Consider the following 26,098-nt stretch of genomic DNA (forward strand, 5'->3'; position numbering starts at 1 on the left):
AACTTTCTTGATGTTCCTCAAATAGGCCAGATATACTGCTGGCTGTTCCCTTTGTTTGGAGCACTCTTTCTTGAAATAGCATGGCCATCTCCCTCACTTCTAAAAGTTTCTGTTCAAATGTCACCTTATGTATGAATCTTCATTTAAAATCACAAAATGCCCAACTGCCTCAACACTGAACCCCCTTGTCCCGCTCTATTTTTCCACCCACAGCACTTATCTTTAAATATTCTTATATAACTTGCTTATGTTCATTGTTGACTGTCACTCTCAAAGAATGTAAGCCCCTAAATGATGGGGATCTTGTCTTTGTTCACTGAATTATCCCAAATGCCTAGAACAGCACCTCGCACGTTAAAGTTACAAGTATTTCCTAAATGAATACGTCAAATCTAAAAGTCACATAGGATAGAGATGTTGTGGTTGCACTAATAATCCTAAAATACAGTACCTTGTACTTTGAAAATAAGCCATCTTTTATTCATCAGAAAGTGATACTGCTACCACTTATCTGTCCTACAATTTAGGACAAAAAATCCTAAGAGACGTTAAGATTTGGGAATGATGAAGGCATTTCCTAGCTCATAAAATCTTTGAGTGAATGGGATAGATCTTTAAATCTATTCACCAATGCCCAGCACTAGAAGCACTCTATACTCTATAAACGAAGGTTGAAACAGAGGCCATCAAAAAGATAACTGATATTTTCTAAACTTATCAAATATCGTTAAGTACCATTTTTATTCCCAATATGCCCTAGATTTATCCCCAAAACTAAAATCCCATGTCTATAAAAACGTTCTTCCATGAGAACATGGTGCTATCTAGTCAACAGGGATATGTTTTACAATTAATTGTTAAAATAGGGCGCCTGGGTGGCTCAGTCAGTTAAGTGTCTGCCTTCAGCTCAGGCCATGATCCTGCGTCGGTCTCCCTGTTCAGTGGGGAGCCTACTTCTCCCTCTCCCTCTGCCCGCACCCCTGCTCATGCTCTGTCTCTAAAAAACCCCACAATTGTTAGAATAGTTCTGTTCTATAAATGAACATTTATTTCTTAAGAGTAGCTTTATACCTTACCATGTTAGACCCTAAATAACTGTTTTTTTGAACTATTAGATTCTAACATAAATACTTTGAAAACAGTTTTTCCATCTACTTTGACATAGATTTTCTTACTTAATACTTAAAAATTAACAAGATAAGACATGAAGGGTATCTTCTCTTTGATGTGCAAATTATGCAGAAAAAAATGGTTTGCTAAGGTAATTTATAGCAAAGGTAGGGCTAGACAGATTTTAAGTACGTGTATTCAAATAACTATTCATAGGGGAAAAGTGTAAGATCCCACTACCCCTCCCCACCACCAACCTGAAAGACACTACTACTCTGTGAAGGGCTGAATAAAACAACTCTGTTTTTCATATTAAGTTGTCCTCTGGCAGAAGCAGGAAAACTGCCACACTGTTTATATAGGTAGTTAAATTAGTGTGCAGTAACATTAAAAGGACCAATGCTACTGCATAGGGCTCTATGAAGAATAAAAATGAGTAAACCAAATGCAGTGCCTAAAGACAACTTGTTACTTTATTGAATGGTTCTCACAAACATTGGGATATGCAAAGAATTTAAATGTAGTTAATAATACCAAGAATATCAAGTCACAACAAATTTTAAAATATAATTTACATTACACATCCTTCTATATTTAAAAATGGTAAGAATAGAAAAAATGGTGATTTTTAAAAGATGCCAGATTAAAAACTCAGTTATTTCATCACTATCCAATTATATAGTATACACATACTTTTGCAAAACAGGAATAACACTTCTCCTTTTCTAAAACAAACTCTCACATATGACCAAATGGTTAACGACAGAGATAGTTTCAATCAGATATAAAGCTAAATATACAGACCAACTAGAAGAGGATTAGGTACAGCCATGAACAGGAAGCTTTGCAAAGCCCAAAGCAAACTGAAATTACTTTTATATTATTAATTGTACCTTTCCTTTTACTATGACAACAGTAACATTCTATCCTAAAAATAATTATATATATATATTTTTTAAAGATTTATTTATTTGAGAGAGAGAGAACGTCTGCGCACATAAGCAGGGGGAAGGGCAGAGGGAGACGAAGAGAATCTCAAGCAGACTCCCCATTGAGCATGGAGCCTGACGAGGGGTTTGATCTCACCACCCGAGAGATCATGACCTGAGCCGAAATCAATAGTCGGGACACTTAACTGACTGAGCCACCCAGATGCCCCTCCTGAAATACAGTTGTAGAGAATTTAACATAGCTCAGAGTAGCACATGCTTTTAGGCCTTTATTCAATCAAAATTTTTCCAGACAAGATATGAAAATATTTTAGGACTGACAATTATAAAAGGAGATAAGCTATAGGAGGAGATGTCAAGGAATAAATGAATTCAATAAATATCAAAAATCCTCTATTTTCTTTAATGGTACCTTTTCTAATACCAGCTCCAATCTTCAGAATCAATCCTTAAATGGAGTCAAGCTTGCTGTCAAAAGTATAGCTTTATTGTAGTAAGACACCAAATAAGATTTACTTAAAAAGATTTAGAATACAGTAAATCAAAGGTTTATTTCATCATAGACTTCTATGAAACAATTCAAAACAATTAGAAACTAACTTTTAGAGGGCAAATAACACATTCTATAAACTATTTAACATATACAATAAAAATTGGGTATATCACTAATACAACATAGGAGCTAGTTCTATTGATGAATGGTATGGTTAAAATATCCTGATGTATGTAGCCTTACTACCAAACAAGACATGATACAAATATGCTCAAGTATAGTTCGTCCTTTCTCAGGGTTTAGAAATGTTTCCCTCTGAATCAGAATAGAAGACTATTTTAAGCAATCACAAATACTACTAGAACTAAGTGCTAAACACTTGAAAAATGATATTAAAAACTGTAATGTTTCTTTGCAGAAACTTCGCTATCTTTAACTTATAAGGTCTTAAAAGCCACTATTCTAAAATAGATGCTACCATTAACTAATAGAGAAACTAAAAATAACTAGAAGCAAAAAGAGGATAGCCACAGATGTGTATACCGTGTGTGTAGGCTATGCTATGTGCCACCCCAACCTCTCTCTCTCTCCTTGAACAAATTCTAAAAAATTAAAAAAGGAATTTTGCTTTAAAATAGTTGCTAAAAAATCTGGCATCAACTGCTGCACACTGACAGAGTCTAAGAATAGGGAAGGTGCTAGAAATGATGAATCCTATTACTCTGTACTAGTCAGGCAGCCAACACCACCTAACATTAATTAGAAAAGCCAAGAGTATTGTTTTCTTTTGTTTTTCCACCTATTATGGAAGCACAGTGCCACCCTTTAACAGCAATCAATGGAAAAATTTATACGAAAGGGAAACAGTTTTCACTTAACATAAATAAAACAAACCTCCAAATTTCTCCATCACTTTCTAAAAAGACACACACCTGTAAAAGTAAATTTTTATTTAAAAAATGTTTCTTTTTAAATTTCTACTGATACATTCTTGCCTCTCTTTGCCTCTGTATTACTCCAACTGGGTTAATGTAAGTTTTCTCCTAAGCTTTAGACACTTGACAACTGCCTGACTGCATCTTTAAGCAGGCTCCTAAAATGAATTCACAAATTTACAACATATATGTACTACAAGCACATAGTTAGAAGTCATATTGTACACTAAGGCATAACTGAGACATATAAATTTCTCAATCCCTCTCCTTCAAGATAACAAGGGGTTAACAGTTTCTTTCACTTTAAAAAAAATTATAAAATTAAGCTTAAGATCTAGTCTAAAGTAAGTAAAAAAGTAGAAAAGAAGCATTCAAATCTGTTTCTCCTCCTCTTTCCCTCATAATTAAATATGCTGGTCTCTAACTCTTCTATTACTCCCCTACTTTAATATTCAATGGGCTGTAAAGTTCTTCAGTCTACTCTATATCCACAAAATCCATACATCCCTAATGATCTCTTTCTAATTTTCCTTGGGCCCTCAATTACCTTATATCTGAGCTATTCAAGATGTCCAAACTGATGTCCTTTCATACATATATATCTCTTCGTTTAAACAATCTTTCAATAATGCTACTTGGTTAATATTTCTAAAATCCTTTTTTTCCAAAACCCTGTTATTTTATCTACCTCAAAAAAAGCTTCCTACAGTGCCCCTATCATCTCAAGGATAATACATTAATACATAAGCTTATAAACAATATTCTGCTATTCCATTATATAGCCCTACCCCACATTTCATGTCTCCTTTCTTATCATGACATACCAAACTAGTAAGCAACACCAGATAATCTATCCATACCAAACTACATAAAGCTTCTGGATTTCATGAACGGAATTAAATTATTCTTTATTCTGGTTCTCCATCCCTAATATATTTTATGTATACTTCTATCAGAGAATTTAATGTTATTTTCCATTAGATTACAATTTCATTTAGGGCCAGGACTAAATTTATTTTATACTCTGACAGTGCCTTACAGCATCTTGCATATTAGAGAAACTTCAGTTTTATTCAAACTGATAAAATATATCTTTGAGGAACATGAATTTAAAAAGGGTGAAAAGAGGGGCGCCTGGGTGGCTCAGTCGTTAAGCATCTGCCTTCGGCTCAGGTCATGATCCCAGGGTCCTGGGATCGAGCCCCGCATCGGGCTCCCTGCTCATGCGGGAAGCCTGCTTCTCCCTCTCCCACTCCCCCTGCTTGTGTTCCCTCTCTCGCTGTATCTCTCTCTGTCAAATAAATAAAATCTTTAAAAATAAATAAATAAATAAAAAGGGTGAAAAGAATATAGGAGTTACAACAGCCACCTAATTAACTGCCATATATTTAAATACACTTTCAAAACTTAAGAGTATGGAAAAAGATTAGAAATTTACAATGTCTAATAAGAATTCAGAAATTTATTTATATAAAAAAATCTAGGCTTCTGAATGGATTACTCGGACTAGAAAAGATCATATCTTTAAAGCTATACAATGCTTCTATAAAAAATTTAAGGTTAAATGCCACTGAGAGAATATTAATTAATAGAATTTATTTTAATGGCAGGGGTATCATCTGACTGATGATCCTCATGACATCCTATCTCAAGTAACATTAATAGCAGGACCAGAATCACTAAGTTATCCAAACAAGATCCTTTAAACATATGAAACAAAACAAAACTTCTGCTTTGGCACAATGCAAACACTAAAGCCAATGCCAGGTATTTTACTGAATAATAAAATAGTATGGGGAATGGGGAATCTCCCTAGTAAAACTAATCAGTAAACAGGTTTGGCCTATCTAATTTAATAATTTATTCTAGAGCTCAAATTTCTGTTAAAAATGATTCATGATATTAAAGCACTTCAACACTATTACTATTTGGGGCTTTATTGTACTATATATATATGGTAGGATACTTAGCAGCATCCCTCCAAATAGCAGCACACCCCATGTTGTGACAATCTAAACTGTTTCTAACACTGCCTAATGTCACCTGAAGGTAAGTGGGGGAAAAAGAAGCTGCCCCAATTGAGAAACTACAGCCATAGAACAGTTAACTACAAAAGGAAAGAATAAAACCAAAAACTTGTAACCTATCAAGTATAGAACTATATTCCATAAATGTTTTAGTTCATATTTCAAGCAGCTAAGCTGAGGGTTGACTTTTTTTGTGTTATTTTTCATAGTCTAATCTACTATAATAATAAAAAGGATTCATCTAAAAATAAATTGTGACACAATACACATTTTCGTAACTAATAAAACCAAAACAATACTCACATGAGACACAGAATTAAAAAAAACAATCCTTTTATTCAGTCTTTTCCTTTCTTTTTATGAAGCAGGAAAAATGGTGACCAGGAACAGACAGAAGCATGTTATTTCCTTAATTTACATAATCATGACCCAGCACCATTCTACTCTGCATGCTACCTTTCTACATTATGCTTCTTCCTTCTCATTCTTATTCAGTGAGAAAAATGTCAAATAATTTCAGAATGGATTCTAAATTAAACTGTATTAACTTCTAAGAGACCTTCATTTCATTTCACTTACAGATGTTCATGCACACAAGCAGCTAATACACTTATTTAAAGTTATGGCTAGGACTCTTGGATCTTATGAATATGATATGCCCATAAAAACTCACCCTTTAAGTTTATAAAACTAAAAATATTCATAATGCTACATTTTATATACATTAAATAAGCAAATATAATCTAGAAAAAAACAAGTTTTAAATCATAAAGTAACCCTAGGGCCATATTGTTGTTTCATTTATTCAAACATCTGCTCAATGTCTGCTGTGGACCTAAAATTGTTCTGGGGGGTGTGGGTGTGTGTGTGTGTGTGTGTGTGTGCGTGTGTGTGTGTGTGTATGCTGGAGGAACACAGCAGTAAACAAGACACAGTCCTTGCCCTCATACAGCTTACATTTTAATTGGGAAAAGATCATTAACAAATACATAATGTAATTTCAGGTGATATATATAAAGAAAAAATGAAAGCAGTGTACAAGATAGGCGGTGATTTAGGAAGTGAAGAAAAGCCATAGTTTAGATAAAATGGTCAGGAAATACTTCCTGAGAAGGTAACTTTTCAACAGGGCTAAATAAGAAGGGGTGAGCTGTTTCCCCATCTGTAATACAATTCTAAAGGTCATTAGGAATGAGGTTGGCTTTCTGAAGGAATAGCAAGAAAGCTGATGTCATGAAATCAGGAAGCAAATAGGAGAGGAGTAAATAAGAGTGAAGAACTAGCTAGGCAGGAACTGGGTAGAACCTTACAGATGAGGAAAAAGTTTGGATTTTATTCTAAATGTAAAGGGAAACTACTCAAGGGTTTTAAAAGGAAATGAGTAACCTAACATTTAACTTATAATGATCATTCTACTGTGTATAGAATATATGTAGCGAAGTCCAGAAACAGAAAGACCAACAGTAGTTTCAGACAAGAGTTGAGGAATTTTATATTACATCCAGCACAAACAACATTAAGATCTTTTGAGATTTGTTTCCAAGGCATCATTTGCTTTCAAGAGACCTCCTAACTATTAAATAATCTAGTTTTCTTCCATGATCATAAGGATATCCTAAAGTCCCTAAATTTCAAATCCAGATTAATTTCAATTAAAAAAAAAATACTAGAATACTTTAAAGATTCAAAGAGCTAGATAAGGCACACAGGTTTACTAAAATAATAAAGAATATTAAAAAAGAATAAATCTAACAGTAAGGAAAATGGGAGAGGCTACAAATGGGCCAGACATTTTACTTAGTCTCAGGGAAGCTCAAAATCAATGAAACACAGCAGAGAAAGGTCATGGCCTAGAATATGCAAGAGGGGGCTATAGGCAACCTACATAAACAACAGGAGAGCTAACTCTCAAAAAAAATCAGAGGAAATTTGGACCTGTATCTTCACACAGAATTGAAAAATAAGAGCTGAAAATGGAGGAATAAGAAGAGTTCCTTCTCTAAGAAAATGAATAAGCTACCTGGTAAAGACCCAATTATCTAACATCCTCTTCATTCTGGAATTTAGGTACCAGGCCTCCCCTCCAAATCATCCCCACCAAGGTTATCATAAAGCAGTGTACGGAATTAATACACAGTATATACTAAATTATTTACTGAATGAGTAGGGACCGCCAATCAGCTCCCCTATTCCTTCATTCTAAAATGTGTATGAAGAGGGGCACATAGGTGGCTGAGCCAGTTAAGCGACTGATTCTTGATTTCAGCTCAGGTCATGATGTCAGGATTGTGAGATTGAGCTCCACACTGCCCCCCTCCCCCGACCCCACACTGGGCTTGGGTTCCGTGCTGGGCATGGAACCTGCTTAAGATTCTCTCTCTTCCTCTCCCCCTCCCCCTCTTTCTCTCTCCCTCTTTCTTAAAAAAAAATTGTATGAAGAAATAATTATAAAAAAGTGATAAAAGCAGCACAGTAAAAAGATGAAAATAAAGTAATTCTAAAGAAAAAAATTATAGAACATTAAACAAGGGGATGATATTTTTTAAAAAGTTTAGAAATAAGAAAACATGAGCAACAAATATTAAGACTTCAAGAAAGGGTTAGAAGAAATTGAGGAATCCCCTTAGAATACAAAGGAAAAAAATAGATGGAAAATGAGAGAAAATACAGAAATTCAACATATGAATTACAGAGGTTCCACAGAGAATGGAGGAAAAAAGCAGATATTATCCAAAAAGAGAACTTCCCAGTAGCAAGACAAAAAAAGACTTCAAACTGAACCAGCCCACCGCAAATGCCCAATACAAAGAATGAACAAAAGATCACTACACCTGCACATATTCTTGTGAAATTTTAAAATTCTAAACTAAAGAGAAGACCCTAAATATTTTTGCTGACAGCAGACTAATAGAGAAGAAATATAATCTTTGCACACTACTTGGTCTTGCACTGGTAAGAAGACAGACAGTTTTAATGAATATAATGGTGTTTTGTTCGTTGATTTTCACCTTTCAGAAAAATCTATAGATAAAAATGCAAAAGACTTATGGGACAGAACATAAATTTAATCAGAATAACATAGTAAAGGGAGACCCAAAAAATCTTCCCACCCAAAGCATGTCACACATAAAGTGGACAAAGGCAATCCATAGAACGGAGGAAGATACCTGTAACACATGTAACTAATATAAGATTAAGAGCCAGAACATGCAAAGAACTGGGGGGGGAAAGGGAAAGAAAAATAGACTAAAAAATATGATATACAGACAGTTCACAGAAGAGGAAATCTTAATGTCCAATGAACATTTTAAATGATGCTTAATCTTGCTAGGAATCTGGAAAACACGTATTAAGACAATAAGATGCCATTCTGTATACAGAAGATTAGCCAAATTAAAAGTCTCATAATACCAAACACTGAGGAAACTACCATTCTCATACTCTGCTGGTTGATGAGGGTGTAAACCAGTACTGGTGGAGAGCCAACCTGGCCAACGACCCTTAATGCAGAATATGGACATATCCCAAGGCCCAGCAATTCCGTTTTTAAACATATTCCCTAGAGAAATCTTATACAAATACACAAGGACATGTGTACAAAAAAGTTCACTGCTACATCCTATGTAACTGGGAAAAAACTGAAAATAACCAACATGTCCATCTTTAAGAAAGTAGATAAATTACGTATTATTCATAACAAAGAAACACTATAAAGCAATTAAATGAATTAACTAGAGCTACACGTATAAAAACATGTATAGAACACCAAATTTAGGACAGAGAAAGGAAAAATGGAAGAAAAACAGTACACAGGAGTTCTAATTATATGCAAAATCCTTAAGTTGGTTGATGGACAAGTGATATTATTTTCTCCACTTTTTTGTGACTAGTATTTCAAAATAAAGAGGTTCCCTGAGGAAAAAACACAGTAAAGAAGTTATGTAAAACTAATATTTATATTTATAAATATATGTTTTATTTATAATAATATATTATATATGATAATATATTAATAATAATATAATGATAAAATCCTACCCTGAAACCAATTCTGGAGTCCTAGTATCAAGAACTTACATCATTTCTACCCTTAAATTATAAATAGTGACTATTAAAAAAATACATACTCTGTAACTGATGTTACACTTTCCTGTCCAAAAGGTCCAACTGGATCATCCTTGAATTTATCACTTGGAAGCTGAGGTGGTAAAAACTCTACATCTTTTTTCTTTGGGACCTTGTAATACTTCCAGGCTATATTAGCTTCATCTTCTTCCAAGTTTACTGCTGTACCAACATACATTGTAGGTTCTACAGCTTCCTGGAATTGAGCTGGGAAAGACTGGGATAAACCGTCTATCCTATCTTCCATTGGTTTAGAAGGAACCAAGGGATCTGGTGTTGGCATTTGATAAAAATGTTGACTTTGAGGAGTTGAAGGTGTTTTAGTCACTCCCTCATCAACCACGTCACATGGGTGAGGACTAAGTGGAGGTGGTTGAGGTGAATTTGCCATTTCGGTGCCATGCATCTGAGGAGTCTTTGCTACATCATTAGTTCGGATGTTTGAAAATCTCACTTGACTATCTGGAGCAGAAATCACAAGTCTTTGGCTAGCTGAATCTGTATCCATGCCAACATCATCACTAACAGATATACGATGGTGAAAAGGAGTCAAGGGGCGTTTCTGTGGTTTTTCACTCTTTTCTTGTTTTTCATTGGTCTTGTGCTTAGGAAGTACTTGTTGTTGCTGACTTAAAGATGGTGCCTGTCCTTGTTGCCCAGGATTTCTCGGTTTGAGATTTTTGTGCCTAAAAAGTTAAAAGAAAGGTTTAACTTTTATCATATTGCTATTACATCAAAGTACACAAGTTAACACTATTAGACAGTCATATATTTGTTCTTTTACATATAAATCTACAAGTAAATGATTTGAATTTACAGGGAAAAAATACTTTGTTCAGCAACCTGAAGCTAAGAACTGCAGAAAGATTCGTAAGAGCCAATTATCTTCTCATTTAATAGCTATGTGATTAGATAACCAAAGATGATTTACCTTACGTAACCTAAATATTTTAGTATCTGAATAGAGATAAAATTCTAGTTATTTTAAGATAAAAAAAGTATAGAAAGATCTGAAATTCATTTATGAATGTACCTGATATTTCAGAATAATTGTTATAAATCAATGGCTTGGCTGAGCTCACAATCATCATCTACAATCCTACAGGAGCCTGCCAAAAAACTTACTCTACAGAAACAAAGTTAAATCATTCTGGATAGCACTGCAACTGTCTGATGGACCCCACATAGGATCCCACCTTCCTTCTCCCAAGGCTTACCACTACAGAAAGAGAATCAGCTAACTAGAAAAGAAAATGCCTAAAAGAATTATTTTCCTCATAATGTGAGGCAATTCTGAAACTGAAAAACTTAAAACTATATACCTAAAAACCTAGTAATTTTGTTCAGAGTTTAAGATTTCTTTAAGTGTAGTAAAAATACTGTGCACCTTGAGATTTCTAAACTCAACTGACAGTAATGTATATTAACATATTTTTTTAACTAAGAAACTAGGCAAAAAATGTGGAGGAATACGAAGTAAAAGCATTCAGTATTCATTAGTTTTTTAAGTTTTAAAACTTACTTTATTAATGGTTTTGTTATATCAGAGATAACCAAAAAGAGTATGAAAAAGCAACCGTAGGTACTTTTTTGAAGAACCCTCTCTATTCAGGGAATAGCTGAACATCCTTCTGTACAGTCTAGGACATATTATATGCACAGGGGAAAAAAGCATGGAAGTTATCAAAGAAAACTGGAATTATGTCAAAAAGACACAGGAAAAATTCACCATTAACCTGGGAACAAAATCAAAGACATTATAAGAAAAGGAAATCATAGAACAATATCCCTCAAGAATATAGATGTAAATCATTAACAAGATATTAGCAATCCAATAATATATAAAAGGATAATACATTATGACCAAATAGTATCTGTCCCAGGAATATAAGGTATAACATTCAACAGAAACATTATTCATCACATTAACAGAATAATAGAGAAAACCATATAGTTATCTCAAGTACAGAAAAACATATGGCAAAATTCAACACATAATTCATTATAAAAAGACTCAAAATGCAGACTAAAACTTAATCTGATAAAGGACATCTATGAAAAACAACTAATGATACTTAATGATAAAAGACTGAATAATTTATCCCTAAAACTGGGAACAAAGTAAAAATACTAACTCAACATTTCTATTCAATAACTGTATTGAAAGTTTTAGTTTATGTAATAAGAAAAAGAAAGATTTCAAAGAAAGAAGAAAAACTATTTATAGTAAACATGGTAAACTTTACAATGAGGGGTCAGGCTGATCATCACCTTCTCAATCTTAACCAATAATTAAAAGTGGAACAACCAGACATTTGTTTTCTGATGTGACACAATACAAAGCAACACAGCACCACCTATGAAGTATTCTCCTCAAAAATACTGAACCTGAGGGGTGCCTTGGTGGCTCAGTCAGTTGAGTATCTGACTCCTGATTTCAGCTCAGGTCATGATCTCAGGGTCCTCAGACTGAGCCCTGTGTCAGGCTGTGTGTGCTGGGCGTGGAGCCCACTTAAGATTCTCTCTCTCCCTCCCCCCACCCCTGCCACGGCTCACACGTGTGCTCTCTCTCTCAAAAATAAAATTAAAAAATAAAATAATTTTTAAAAATTGAACATGAATGCATTAAGCCTTTAGATCAGCACTGTCCAACAAAAGTTTCTGTAATGACGGAAATGCTCTATAAGTGGCTACTGAGGACCTGATATGTGGCTAGTTCAACTGAGAAACTGAATTTTTAAGTGTATTTAAATCCAAATACTTTAAATAGCCACTAGTGGTTACTAACATAGATAGGACTGGACAGCACAGCTCTAGAACTAACTTCTATTTACAGAAATGCAACAGATAAAGGAAGAAATTAAATGGCACTAAAAGAACAAGTTACAATATATGACAAATTGAGAAATCCAGAATGAGGAACATTCCACAGGATAACTGACATAGCTTCTCCAACCAAGTCAATGGCATAAAAATGGGATAGGGGATTACAAGAGAGACCCAGAAGACTTAACAACCAAATGTATACGCCCTGTCTAGATCCTCGTCAAACAAACCAACTACAAAAAGACATTTCTGAGACAAATCTGTAGAGGATATGAGATGATACTAAGAAAATACTATTCTTTTTATTAGGTGTGATAATGGAATTATAGTTATGTAAGAAAATAAGAAAATATTAATAATTTATAAAAATTAAAATATTAGAGTTGCATACTGAAGGAGTGAAATGATACCTCAGATTTGCTTTAAAAATCTTCAGCAAGGTGTGCCTGGGTGGCGCAGTCAGTTAAGCACCTGCCTTTGGCTTAGGTCATGATCTCAGGGTCCTGGGATTGAGCCTGTTCAGCGGGGAGTCTGCTTCTCCCTCTCTCTCTGCCCCTCCCTCAAAATTTTATACGTACTCTGTCTCTTGCCCTCTCAAATAGATAAATAAAATCTCTTAAAAAAAAAACACTTCAGCAAGAGTACAGCATAGGGGAATGACGAAATAAAGTATTATATCTTCATAGTATTACGGAGTAGTATAAACTTAAAAGAAACACAGACTGGGGGGGGGGGGGCTGTATGGCTCAGTTGGTTAAGCAACTGCCTTCAGCTCAGGTCATGAACCCAGGGTCCTGGGATCGAGCCCCGCATCAGGCTCTCTGCTCAGCGGGAACCCTGCTTCTCTCCCACTCCCACTCTCCCACTTCCACTCCCTCTCCCACTCCCCCTGCTTGTGTTCCCTCTCTCGCTGTCTCTCTCTCTGTGTCAATTAAATAAGTAAATAAAATCTTAAAAAAAAAGAAAAGAAAAGAAACACAGAGTGGGGTCTATATGTGCTAAGAGAAAAATACCCACGATTACTGTTTATCAAAATAAGCAAGTTGCAAAACAGTATACACAGCATGATTCCATTTGTATGAAAGAAAGCAGGCAGATCTATAAACATATATAGGAGAGGGAACTCAGTTTTTAATTTTATTTCATGTGCATTACTTGAATTCAAATTTAGCATTTAAAGAATTTTTAATAAAAAATTGGTCATTAAAAAACAAGCAGTAGTTTATTCCAATGTAGAATAATCCCTTCTCTGAACATCCTTTGAATACTTCCATGACAAGGCCCACATTACCTTGTAAGGAAATGCATCCCATTGTTAAATAGCTCCAGTTGTTAAAAAAAAAATAATTTTTAAAAAAAATTTTTATTTAAGTAATCTATCCCCAGTGTGGGGCTCAAACTCATGACCCCAAGATCAAGAGTCCCAAAAAGCCAGCTAGGCACCCTGTTAAAAAATTGGTTTTTTTTTAGAATAGAAACTTCCCTTTTCTGTATCTTCCAGCCATTAGTCCTAGTTCTATTTCTAAACTTAGGCTAACAATGGTATCCACAATCACACTGACTACTAGAAACTCAAAATGTGTCTAGTTCAAATTGAGATGTGCTACAAGTGTAAAATGTAAACCAGTTTTTGAAGACATGAAAAAAATGATGCCAAGTATCTCAAAATTTTATACTGATACGTCAAAATAATCATTTTAGATAAACCAAGTTCAATAAAATGTTAAAATTTTTACAAATCTTCAATAAGAAGAGGTCTAAATGAAGCAAATTTAGTAAGTAAATATGGATGGCTGCTATATAAGAGTGTACGATCCAATTTTACCTTTCTGCATGTATGAAATTTTTCACAACAGAACAAGGTAGAACTAAAATGCAAAAAACAACAACAGAGAAAATAACTGGAGCAAGATTAAAGTGTCTAAAGGTCCTTTTATGTTCCATAAAGAAAACAGACATAAAGATTAACTTTAGATTTGACAGAAAACAAATGCAATAAATGCTTGATTCAATTTACAGAAGAGTAAAAATAGAGTATCTGACGTCTAAGCCAGCTAAAGAAAAGAAAAAAAGGATGATAGGCAACAGTAACAGCAGGATAGGGGAAGGAAAGCAAAAGAAAAAAAAGGAAAAAAACAAAACAGAAGGCGGCAAGAATAAGTAGATACCATGACAGTTTTTATTCATTTATTAATTATTCAAATATTTTAGTGTCTACTTCAAAAGTCCTCAAAATATGGTTCACGGACTCTTTCAGGGGTTGTATGGGGTTCAAGCCATTATCATAATAGCATCAAGACATTATTTGCCTTTTTCATTATGTTGATATTTACAATGATGTTACAAAAGCAAGGGACAGTAAAACTGTTGGCAACCAAACATGAATCAAAACAGTGGTACTATTAGTAGTAAAACTGTGTTCTTTACCACCATACACTCAATTTTTTTTAAAGCCAGTTTCACTTAAGAATGTCCTTCAAAAGACAGTAAAATGAGTAATTTTTATTAAAGTTCAATCTTTGCATACACAGCTTTTCATATTCTATGTAAAGAAATAGGAGGGGCACCTAGCTGGCTCAGTCAGTAGAGCATGTGACTCCTGATCTCATCAGGGTCATGAGTTCTAGCCCCACCTTGGTTGCAGAGTTCACTTAAAAAATAAAAACGACTTTGGGCGCCTGGGTGGCTCAGTTGGTTAAGCGACTGCCTTCGGCTCAGGTCATGATCCTGGAGTCCCGGGATCGAGTCCCGCATCGGGCTCTCTGCTCGGCAGGGAGTCTGCTTCTCCCTCTGACCCTCCTCCCTCTCATGCTCTCTGTCTCTCATTCTCTCTGTCTCAAATAAATAAATAAAATCTTTAAAAAAAATAAAAAAAATAAAATAAAAACGACTTAAAAAAAAATACACATAAAGCATTTTTGCTACATATTAAAAACAACAGCTGATTTAAGGGAAAGTCTTTATATAACTGAGTTGCAAGCTAAAGTAGCCATTTTTTCATGGAACACTATTTTCATTTAAAAAACCAATAATTGACTGATAAATCTTAGTTGCTCAGATCTGGTTATTTGGCAGACTTGGTTATTTGGGTCTCAAAAATGAACAAAATGAGTTTGTCATTTTAAGGAAGAACAAATAATTAAATGTGAGCTTTTAAGTAAGAATAAGAATTTGGGAAATTTTATCTGTAACAATAAGCTTCACAACTTCCCAATATTAAAAAAGATTTTTCTGATGAGATCATTGGTGATATTAACAAGTTCAACTTTTTTTATACCATACAACAAAATGTGCTAACATTCAAGAATCCACATAATGCAGTGACTTCCTATTTTCCAAATGATGAATGATGTTACAAAATCATGCATTAAGTAAAAGATCCATCTAGTTATTATGGAATATAAGAATTTGATTAATATGGGCTTCAGATTACACATTAAGACTAACCTTTAAGAAACTACCACTTGTCAAATTTTGGTGTAGTATCAAAGCACATCTACTATTACCTGAAAAAGCTATTAAAATAAACTCTTTCCCTTTTCCTGCATAGCTATGTGAGGCTGGATTTTCTTCACATACTTTAACTAAGACAATATGCACAAAAGATTGATTGCAGAAGCAGATGAGAATCCAAATACCTTCTATTAAGCTAAACATTGAAGAGATCTGCAAAACTGTACAATAATGCCACTCTTCTAGGTTTTGTTTGCTTTGAAAAATATACTTGATTTCTATAAAAGTATTTTATTCATGTTAATATGTACTGGGTTTTTTGTTATTTTTTAATTAAATAGAACTTTACAATTTCACTAACATATGGGACACCTGGGTAGCTCAGTCAGTTAAGCGTCTGCCTTCAGCTCAGATCATGATCCCAGGTTCCTGGGATGGTGTCCCGCATCAGGCTCCCTGCTCAGTGGGGAACCTGCTTTTCCCTCTCCCTGCCGCTCCCCCTTACTTATTCTTTCTCTCTCTGTCAATAAAATCTTTAAAAAACAAATTAAAAATATAAATAAAATTTCACTAAAATAGATATAAATAGATGTAACCCACATAAATAAAAGCACTCTGGGATTCTCAATAATTTTTAAGAGTATAAGTGAGTGATGAGACCAAAAGTTAAGATTAATCAAGTTATGCAAGGCACTAAGGAGAGAGAATATCTCCAATAATCTGAGGGGAACTATTAGGTTATATTCCAAGTATATAAGGAATGTGAAAAGTACACAGCCATAGGTTCATTTACCCTTCTATAAGGGCAAGAAACTATTAATTTGGAAATATACTAATAGCAGTGGCTCTCTAAAAATTTGGTAACATTACATCATAGCCCCTTTCTTCTTTATGGACACTTGCCTTTTTTTAATTATTATTAACATATATTATTTGTTTCAGGGTGCAGGTCTGTGATTCATCAGTCTTACACAATACACAGTATGGACACTTTCTTTAAAGTTAGTCTCCTAAATTTAGGGGCACATGGGTGGCTCAGTCGGTTGAGCACCCAACTTTTGGTTTCGGCTCAGGTCATGATCTCAGGGAGTCTGCTCAGGATTCTCACTCTCCCTCTCTAAAAATAAATAAATCTTAAAAAAAAAAAAAAGCTAGTCTCCTTTAGAGAAAACAACTGAATTTCATAAAAGAATTCAACTAATTTGGGAAATTGTCCTAAAAAAGAAGTTGTGTTCTTAAAGCAAAATCCAACAGAATGATCCCTTTAGATGCGTCTTCCTACTGATTAAAGTTCCTAATATTTTAGTGTTAACATTTGAAATTTATTTTATCACTTTCTATTTATATAGCTTGCTAAGTGCTAATTTTCTTAAGAACACTCTATCACACTAAAGCTTAATTTCAATAAACATGCAATATTTAACGTCATTAATAATTGAAAAAAGCCAATTAAAACAATTTTATGCTTTTCACTTACTCTAGTAGAAAGAAAATAATTTTGAGAACCGTTCTCAGATCAGTGAAAGCACAAGAAAAACCAGCACTTCTATATATAAAATGTGGGAGTAAAATTGGTAGGATCTTTTTGAATTCACAAGTATTTAAATAGCCCCCTCTCCCACAACTCTGTATCACATCACACACCTAATTTTTTTCCTTCTTAGCACTCATCACCTTTTTTTTTTAAGATTTTATTTATTTATTTGACAGAGACAGACACAGTGAGGGAGGGAACACAAGCAGGGGGAGTGGGAGAGGGAGAAGCAGGCTTCCCGTGGAGCAGGGAACCCAGATGCGGGGCTCAATCCCAGGACTCTGAGATCATGACCTGAGCTGAAGGCAGACGTCTAACGATTGAGCCACCAGGTGCCCCAGCACTCATCACTCTTAAAATCTAAAAAGATTAAAAATTCTTTTTTTTTTAAATAATTATCTACCCCATTAGTGTACAGGCTTCATAATAGCAGGAGCCTTATTCACTAGTGTATCTGAGCCTAGGACATCTCCTATCACAGAATAAGTGTTCAAAAAAATCTAATAAACAATTGATAGTCCTAGAAGTATTATTTTGTTTTAAAAGTAAACACAAACAAAAACTTTTGGAAACAACCTATTTGTCCATCAAACCCAGAATGATTACATACACTATGGTACTTTCATTCAGTGGAATACCAAGAAGTTTTTAAAAATAATATGGCAGATCTACAAGTAACTAGAACGGAAAGATCTAAGGCACATTAAATGAAAAAAATAAGCTGTCAAATACATCCATACTATATTTTTGTGTTGAGAGGAAAAACACATACACAAAATTACAGAAAAACTATGGAAAGATAATACCTAATTGGCAAGTAGTCAATTCTAGGGAAATGTAGTAGCATTTGGAAAGAGACTGAGAGTGGTCAAGGGTAACTTCAGCTCCATTTGTTTAATTTAAATATTCAAATCATACATTACATACTCATGCAAATTGCTTATGTAACTATGCCCTCTTTTTCAAATTGATTTTTTTTTTTTAAGATTTTATTTATTTATTTGACAGAGACACAGTGAGAGAGGGAATGCAAGCAGGGGGAGTGGGAGAGGGAGAAGCAGGCTCCCACTGAGCAGGGAGCCCAATGCAGGGCTCGATCCCAGGACCCTGAGATCATGACCTGAGCCGAAGGCAGACGCTTAACGACTGAGCCACCCAGGCGCCCCTTCAAATTGATTTCTAAGAGAAATCAACATATATCAGTCAGGGGCCAATCCTCTAAATCTACTATCGAGAATGAGTTACAAAAAAACAGAGGAAAGTGAGGCAACTCATAGACTACCAATAGCAGAGAGCTTCCAGGACTTCTTGAACTAAAAGGGCAGTAAGATGAAATAGTATCACCAGATCAAAGAAGCTTAGGATGATGTTAGAACCACAGTGGGATCTGTTCAGTGGTAAGCTGGACCACAGAAGGGGCCATTAAAGAACTGCTGCTCAAAAAAGGGGTGGAGAAATAAGCTGGCTTCTTTCCTCATTTCATCAACCAATCTTCTCTTAGCACCTACCATAACTAAATTCAAAAAGCAAGTGGGTCTAGTCAAATCATCATGCTGTATACTTTAAACTCACACAATGTTATTTATCAATTATATCTCAATAAAGCTGGCAGTGGGTGGGGGAAACAACAAACACAAGGAGAAAGCAAAGGAGCCTAGGAAATGTAATCCCCTGCAATACAGAACAGAGTAGGGAAAAGGCAGGGATAGATCTGACAGCAAATTGGCTGACTAGCACAGTCAAGTTATCAAATGTGTGCCCTACTTCCTATATTCTATGGCAGCAGATGATACTCATGGTGGCTCAACATCTATTTTAAGCCTTCTTTAAGAAGTAAATAAGAGAACCCGGTTTGAAGGAAGTGGAGGAGGAATTAGAAGTACAAAATGCAATAACGAAAAAAAAAAGTACATGATCAGAAACACTGTATTATTTCCTAGAACAGCAAATATACCAAAATAAGTCACATGTATAGATTATACAAAATTTCATTATAGCAGATCTCTATACCTGGGAGGAATTTCTGGAGATACGAGACACAGTAAGTTTTGAAAAATAAAAGTTCAGCTTAGGAACCAAGAATTTAAACTTAAACTTATGTTTACCAATATGCATTTTGAGGGTCTTCCTCTAAAACCATTTTAGGGGTGCCTGAGTGGCTCAGTCAGTTAAGTGTTTGCCTTCGGCTCAGGTCATGATCCCAAAGTCCCGGAATCAACTCCCACATCAAGTCCCAAATCAGGCTCCCTGCGCAGTGGGGAGCCTTCTTCTCCCTCTCCCCCTGCCGTGGCCCCTGCTCATGCTCTCTAATAAATAAAATCTTAAAAATAAATAAAACCATTTTAAACAAATATACTTAAAACTCGCATCTTTTTCAAAAAGAATAAAGCAAAAGTCTAGGTAGGGAACTAAAAAAGAACTGCTTAATAAAAATGTCAATATATGGAAAGAAAAGCCTAGTTTCATTTAAGCATTCTACTTATCTTAGACTACGAACTGGTAAACTTTTTCTATAAAGGACCAGATGGTAAATATTTTAGGCTCCAGAGGCCTTACAGTCTGTGTCACAACTACTGAACTCTGTGAAAGCAGCCATAGTTGACATGTAAATGAACAGATGTGACTCTGTTCCAATAAATCTTTACGGACATTAAAATTTGAATTTCATTTAAGTTTCTCCACATGTCACAAAATATTCTTCTTTGATTTTTTCCAACTATTTAAAGATGTAAAAGTCATTTTCAGCTCACAGGTCATATGAAAGGAGGCAGTGAACCAAATTTGGCCAACGGATCATAGTTGCTGCTGTCTGGTCTCAGACAAATAACATCATAGAGCTCTACATTTGAAGATTAGGTTTGGGTCCCCCCTGTCCAAGTGGCTATGGTGTTTAACTATTTTAAACTATTAAACAAGAGCTAATCTATCTATATTTTTATTCCAATGTATCAGCAACAGACAAGTTTTTTTTTTTTTTTTAAAGATTTTATTTATTTATTTTGAGAGACAGAATGAGATAGAGAGAGAGAGCATGAGAGGGGATAGGGTCAGAGGGCGAAGCAGACTCCCTGCCGAGCAGGGAGTCCGATGCGGGACTCGATCCCGGGACTCCAGGATCATGACCTGAGCCGAAGGCAGTGGCTTAACCAACTGAGCCACCCAGGCGCCCCAGCAACAGACAAGTTTTTGTTTTTTTTTTTTTAAAGATTTTATTTATTTATTTGACAGAGAGATAGAGAGAGAGAGCACAAGTAGGCAAAGAGGCAGGCAGAGGGAGAGGGAGAAGCAGGCTTCCTGCGGAGCAGGGAGCCTGATGCGGGGCTCGATCCCAGGACCCCAGGATCATGACCTGAGCCGAGGCAGCCGCTTAACCAACTGAGCCACCCAGGCGCCCCAACAGACAAGTTTTTAACACAGTTGTCAGACTTTAAAAATTATATGGTCTCTAATGCAAAGAATCTATGTAAGTACATTTAACCTATGCAAAAACAAACCAGAACACTTGAGAGTCTGTCACTATATTCTTTTTTTTTTTTTTTTTTTTAAGATTCTATTTATTTGAGAGAGAGAGAGCACAGGCACAGGCAGGGGTAGAGGCAGAGGGAGAAACAGAACCCCCCTGCAGAGCAAGGGGCCCAATGTGGGGCTCGATCTTAGACCCGGGGATCATGACCTGAGCCAAAGACAGCCGCTTATCCGACTGAGGCACCCAGGTGCTCCTCTGTCACTGTATTCAATCAAACAAAGCTAATGTAAGAAAAACCTTGGCCCTAACATACAGGCACTCCATTCCTTTGGCTCACATCTGTGACAAAAGAGTAACCAACTATTAGCTCACAAGCTCTGGTAAGGGATGTCAGTGCCATTATTTGTTTACAAGACTGCAAAAGTATATGATCTACCTTTCATTTTAGAATAAAATAATAAACTCTAGGCAATATAATCTGAATGCCTCTGACAACCAAATCTCAAAGTCTCCAATATAGAAATAAAACTGCCGAAAGCATTCCAAGTTCATCCATTGTTCTACCAATCTTTAACCAATACTGTCTATTAGAAAGTTTTTATTTTTACAGTGCAGCTTCAATCCCTTGTAGAATTGTACTTTCTGAATCTTATTTCAACATTCCCTATAGTTTTGCCCAAAAGGATAAGAAATTGCTGCGTAAAACCTAATACCATATTTACTATAAAAAGGATTACAGAAATTTTCATCTAGCGTATCATATATCACCTTTTTTATAAGAACCTATGGGAGAAATTTCTCAGGCACAGTGCCATCTATGAACTCTTTTCTCAAGAGACTTGTGTGCCTTTTACCTTATAGATACTATATATACTATAATCCAGTATAAAATTCTCTTTTATTTAGCTGTAAAACCAAGCCTTCAACGGTTCAGCTCTGGTAACTGTGTAAAGACTATGGCATACATTTGTATGTACTTCTATAATCAGCTCCAAGTCACTAAATTTTTTTTTCCCCTCAAATTTTCTTTTGAAAAAAATCCTCACACATTGTGCTTAGGTAAGCTAGCTCAAAGTGAGACCCAAGTATTCAACAGCATAAGAAGCTATCACACACACATATACAGACATCAATCAACCGCGGGAAAAAAACCAACAAACTACCTCAAACAGCTGCAATTTGTTCTTTGTGTGGCTTCAACAAAATCCCAGGACGCTACTTTATCAGGTGTCTCTTCTTCAGACAGACCACCTGAGGAAGCTGAATATTTCCTCCTAAGATTTGAAATTATAAAATTCTTTAGAATTCATAAGGTTTTCTATACCCATGAATAAAGCATTAAAGTTAAAAAAATTAGATTTTTAAAGTCATACAAATGACTTTTTATACTTTAAGTATCTATATACAAGTAACTACCAACATGCAATATTTTAAACTTGAAAATGAAAACACGTACTTGTTCTGTGCTCTGTTCATATTGCATTCTTGCCAAACTCTATCCACCACATGATTTGCTAATTTTCTGGGTATTTTCCCACCGTGATGGCTGGTACTATCAGAGTTGAAGCCATCAGATACTGAAGAAAATTTGACCCACTTCTGGGCAGACTGAGGATCAACTGAAAACAAACAAAAAAGAATAGGCTATAGGAGAATAAAAGGACATTTAAAGTAACATTATTTGGGTTTGGGTTTTTGTTGTTTTTTTTTTTTTTTTTGCTTAATTTGTTATACAATGTACTCCACATCTATCTGGTATGTCTCCATATATTTTGAGACAAAAAACGTTACTTAAAATACAGAAAGCAAAAAATCCAAACAGGATGTAAACTTGATGGTAGTGTTATATCAAAGCTGACTTCCTGACTCTGAGGATTAAATGGTAGTTATATAGGAGAGTGTTCTTAAATTTGGGAAATACACTCAGTACTTGGGCGCAATGGGGCATTGTGTCTGCAGCTTGTTCTCAAATGGTTCAGGAAAAGGCCAATGATAATGAATGTATACATCTAGAGAGGGTGATGGAACAAATGCTAACTGTTTTGAAATCTGGATGAGAGAGTTCTTTGTATACATGGAAACTCTTCAGTAAGTCTGAAATTACTTCAAAATAATTAAGTGCTGATATATTCAGAACAACAGATTTATAACTAGTGCTAATGAAAAAGATTAATACGATACCTGTTTGGACTTCTTCAGGAGACGTAGGTGGTGTAAGAGTAACTGAAGACATAGCAGGATCTCTTGTGGAAGCAGGCACTTGGTGGACACCCAAGCAAGAAGCTGAACAGTGAGAGGATCCCACAGAGCTAGGAGTAGGAATGTCTGACTGAGGGACTAGAACAAAGCATGCTGGGTAGATCATTCGGACACCAGCTGAAAGGAAAAAATAATGGACAAGAAAATAAATTACCACTGTGACTATAGTGGGATTAGTTTTGTTCAAAAGTACTGTAATGGAAATGTACATACTATCATATTTGTTTAAATAAAATAAAAATATATTTAATGTATTTTTATAAATATATGCTCCTTTTGGCATAGGTTTTTGGAAGAAACCATGAGAAAATGTTAATACCTTTAGTGGTAACCTTCAGTGAGAGACTCAGAAGCAAGCAGCTTTCTCTTTTTGGATTTTCTAATCATGAGAGTGTATTACTTTTAAATCTTTATTTGTAAATTTGACAAACTATAATGGATATTACTTTTTAAATTTTTTTGAAGTTTAATAAAGGTAATCTGGACACTAGAATTATGGACCATTTTCTGCTTTCTTCTTTACATGTCTTTTACTGAAAGCCTAATATATGTTTGTGTTTTGTTTCTGGTTTTTTCACAACTACCCTGGTAGTAAGGTATTTATTGAAGTTCAATACTGGTATTCTTTTTATTAAAGAAAAACAATAACCCGTGAATAAGGCAATCTTCATATATATATAACATCCACATGATTCTATTAAACACCGTTGCAGATTCTAATCCTAATTATCTGCTCAATTATACATTCCCCACACCTCCCCCATCTCTCTAACATGGAGTATACCTATTCACTCCACTCTTAGGCTTGGCTGTGTGACCTGCATATGATATACACCAGATCCCAACAGAAGCTTTAAATGTGCTTGCAAGATCAGTGCAGCCTCTTATTCCTGGCTTTTCCCTCAAGATGAGCATGTCCCAAATATAGTTTACCTTGTTAATCTGGGTCCCTGAATGAGAAGACACAGAGAAGAGCCAATATGAAAAGAGCTGACCTGGGCAGAGCAGATCAAAGCCATGAGTTCTTTAGGTGCACTTTCTACCTTTTAAAAATTATCAGAGGCAACAGTTTCACCAAATGTTAAAATACTACGTAACAGGTTGTCAACTTTCCAGCTTCTAAATGTTACTCATTCACAGTTATCTTCTTCCCACCTTTAGCATGCTTACCTCTAGGTGGTATATATTTCCTTGCCCCAATGACTTTGGCATGGCAAAGTGACTAGTTCTGTCTAATGGAGTGTGGGCAGATGTAACATACATCATATCCTAGCAGAAGCTTTAAATACACTTACATAATTACACTCAGTCCTTATTATTCCTCTGTTCTTATAAGAACAGCATGTCCCAGAGAGTGGGTAATCATGGAATGTAGGTTGTAGAATGACAAGATACAAGGAGCCAAACCACAACCAACCTGTAGCCCTTATGTAATGTGAGGAGAAAACAAAGAAATAAATGCTTACTGTTGAAAGCCACTAAAGTATTGGAATTATTATTCAGCAAAATCTAATACACAGTCACATATTTTTCCCTTAAAATTAATACTCAGAATCCATACCAACAAGAACTTCTACTGCAGCTAAAGAATCATCTTCCCAATCCATATCTTCTTGTTTTTCTTCAGACATCTCCTTTAAGCAAGATGAGATAGGATAGAATTGCTTCCATTCACCAATCAATTTTTTGGTAGCTGAATCAGACATCTTGAATGCTTGTCCTGTGAGAGTGCCATTTAGTCCAAATGGGCTTAAGATTACTAGAGACCCAAAAGAGACATCGAGTAAGTAACTAAAGACTGGTACACCAGATAAGATCACACTGAATAGTCTGACAAGTAATGCAATCAAAAAAGAAAAGGAAACTCTTAACAGTCATTTCAGAGAAAAATTTATTATACTTCATTATTGTTAAGATAAAGCACAATATTTATTATAAAATCTTAAAATTTTGTCCACCCAAAAAATCTCACATGGTTAGAATTTCAACATGAGTGGGGTTATATGTATATCCTTCAACTTCTCTTGATTTCCAGTAAGAAAAAGCAATTTGAGGAAAAACTGTGTGTGTGTGTGTGTGTGTGTATAAATCTAAGTACTTTTATTATGTACTGCCATGTAATTTTTAAAAAGTAAATACTAGGGTTAGAATTAAAACAAGAACACCCTGTCGGTCCTTAAAAACAAATCAACAATCTTGTATAAATATCAAACTCCCCGTGTTCCAACGTTAAAAATGGTTTATGTGACTGGACACAAAAGATGACCTTGAAAACATAAACCTACATATCTGCTAAATGTTATTTAAAAGAACACTTTAAAACATGCTATCGTTCATGTACAAGAATTTTTTTTTTAAATATTTGTATTAAAAAACTTATTTCATTGACTTAAAACTCTGGAAGAAGAAAATAAACTACATCAGAATCATCACTAGGCTAACGATCATGGGAAATCTCATTAGTACCAAAATTTAAAATTACCAATTGCAATTAAGAGTTTTCTTGAAACAATACGAGATCAAATATCTAAGCCAGTAAATAATCTACCTTGAAATGGGCTATTAGACTGTTGAGCAAGGGTGATATGCTCTTCACTAAGAAGGTATACAGGTTGATGTTGGTTAATTTCCACACTGGTACAAACATTGCTGTCTCCATGCAAGAAAAAGGTGAAAGAGCAGGACAAGTGTTCACTAATAAAGAAGAAAAAGTTGTATTTTAGTGATGATTAATAGCCAAAATATAAGTTAACTTGCTTTTCTTTATTAAGAAGCTATACTACAAAAACGCACATTTTTCTTTAACCCAGAAATTCTACTTCATCATCTGAAGGGGGGGGAATCACAGATATAAGCAAAGAATTAGTTTTAAGAAATATTCTTCACAGCACTGTTTATAGTAGAAAAAGCTGCAAATCGA

At 35.0% G+C, this 26,098-nt stretch overlaps 1 protein-coding gene across 2 annotated transcripts in view; it reads right to left on the reverse strand.

Annotated features, from left to right (window-relative positions):
* The window catches only part of MED13 (mediator complex subunit 13), a 106,812-nt gene that overhangs the window by 46,834 nt on the left and 33,880 nt on the right, over positions 1-26,098 (reverse strand). For both annotated transcript variants that reach the window (XM_045889301.3, XM_054510916.2), the window contains exons 4-9: positions 25,727-25,872; positions 24,740-24,937; positions 23,101-23,295; positions 22,376-22,538; positions 22,083-22,193; positions 9,643-10,326 (exon numbers count right to left, since the gene is read on the reverse strand). In XM_045889301.3, coding sequence (XP_045745257.1) covers positions 9,643-10,326; positions 22,083-22,193; positions 22,376-22,538; positions 23,101-23,295; positions 24,740-24,937; positions 25,727-25,872 — 1,497 coding nt within the window. The remainder of the gene's footprint in view (positions 1-9,642; positions 10,327-22,082; positions 22,194-22,375; positions 22,539-23,100; positions 23,296-24,739; positions 24,938-25,726; positions 25,873-26,098) is intronic.

This window comes from Mirounga angustirostris, unplaced genomic scaffold (genome assembly GCF_029215605.1).
Source record: "Mirounga angustirostris isolate CCGP_5_RB_7025 unplaced genomic scaffold, mMirAng1.0.hap1 SCAF_17, whole genome shotgun sequence".
NCBI classification, from domain to species: Eukaryota; Metazoa; Chordata; class Mammalia; order Carnivora; family Phocidae; genus Mirounga; species Mirounga angustirostris.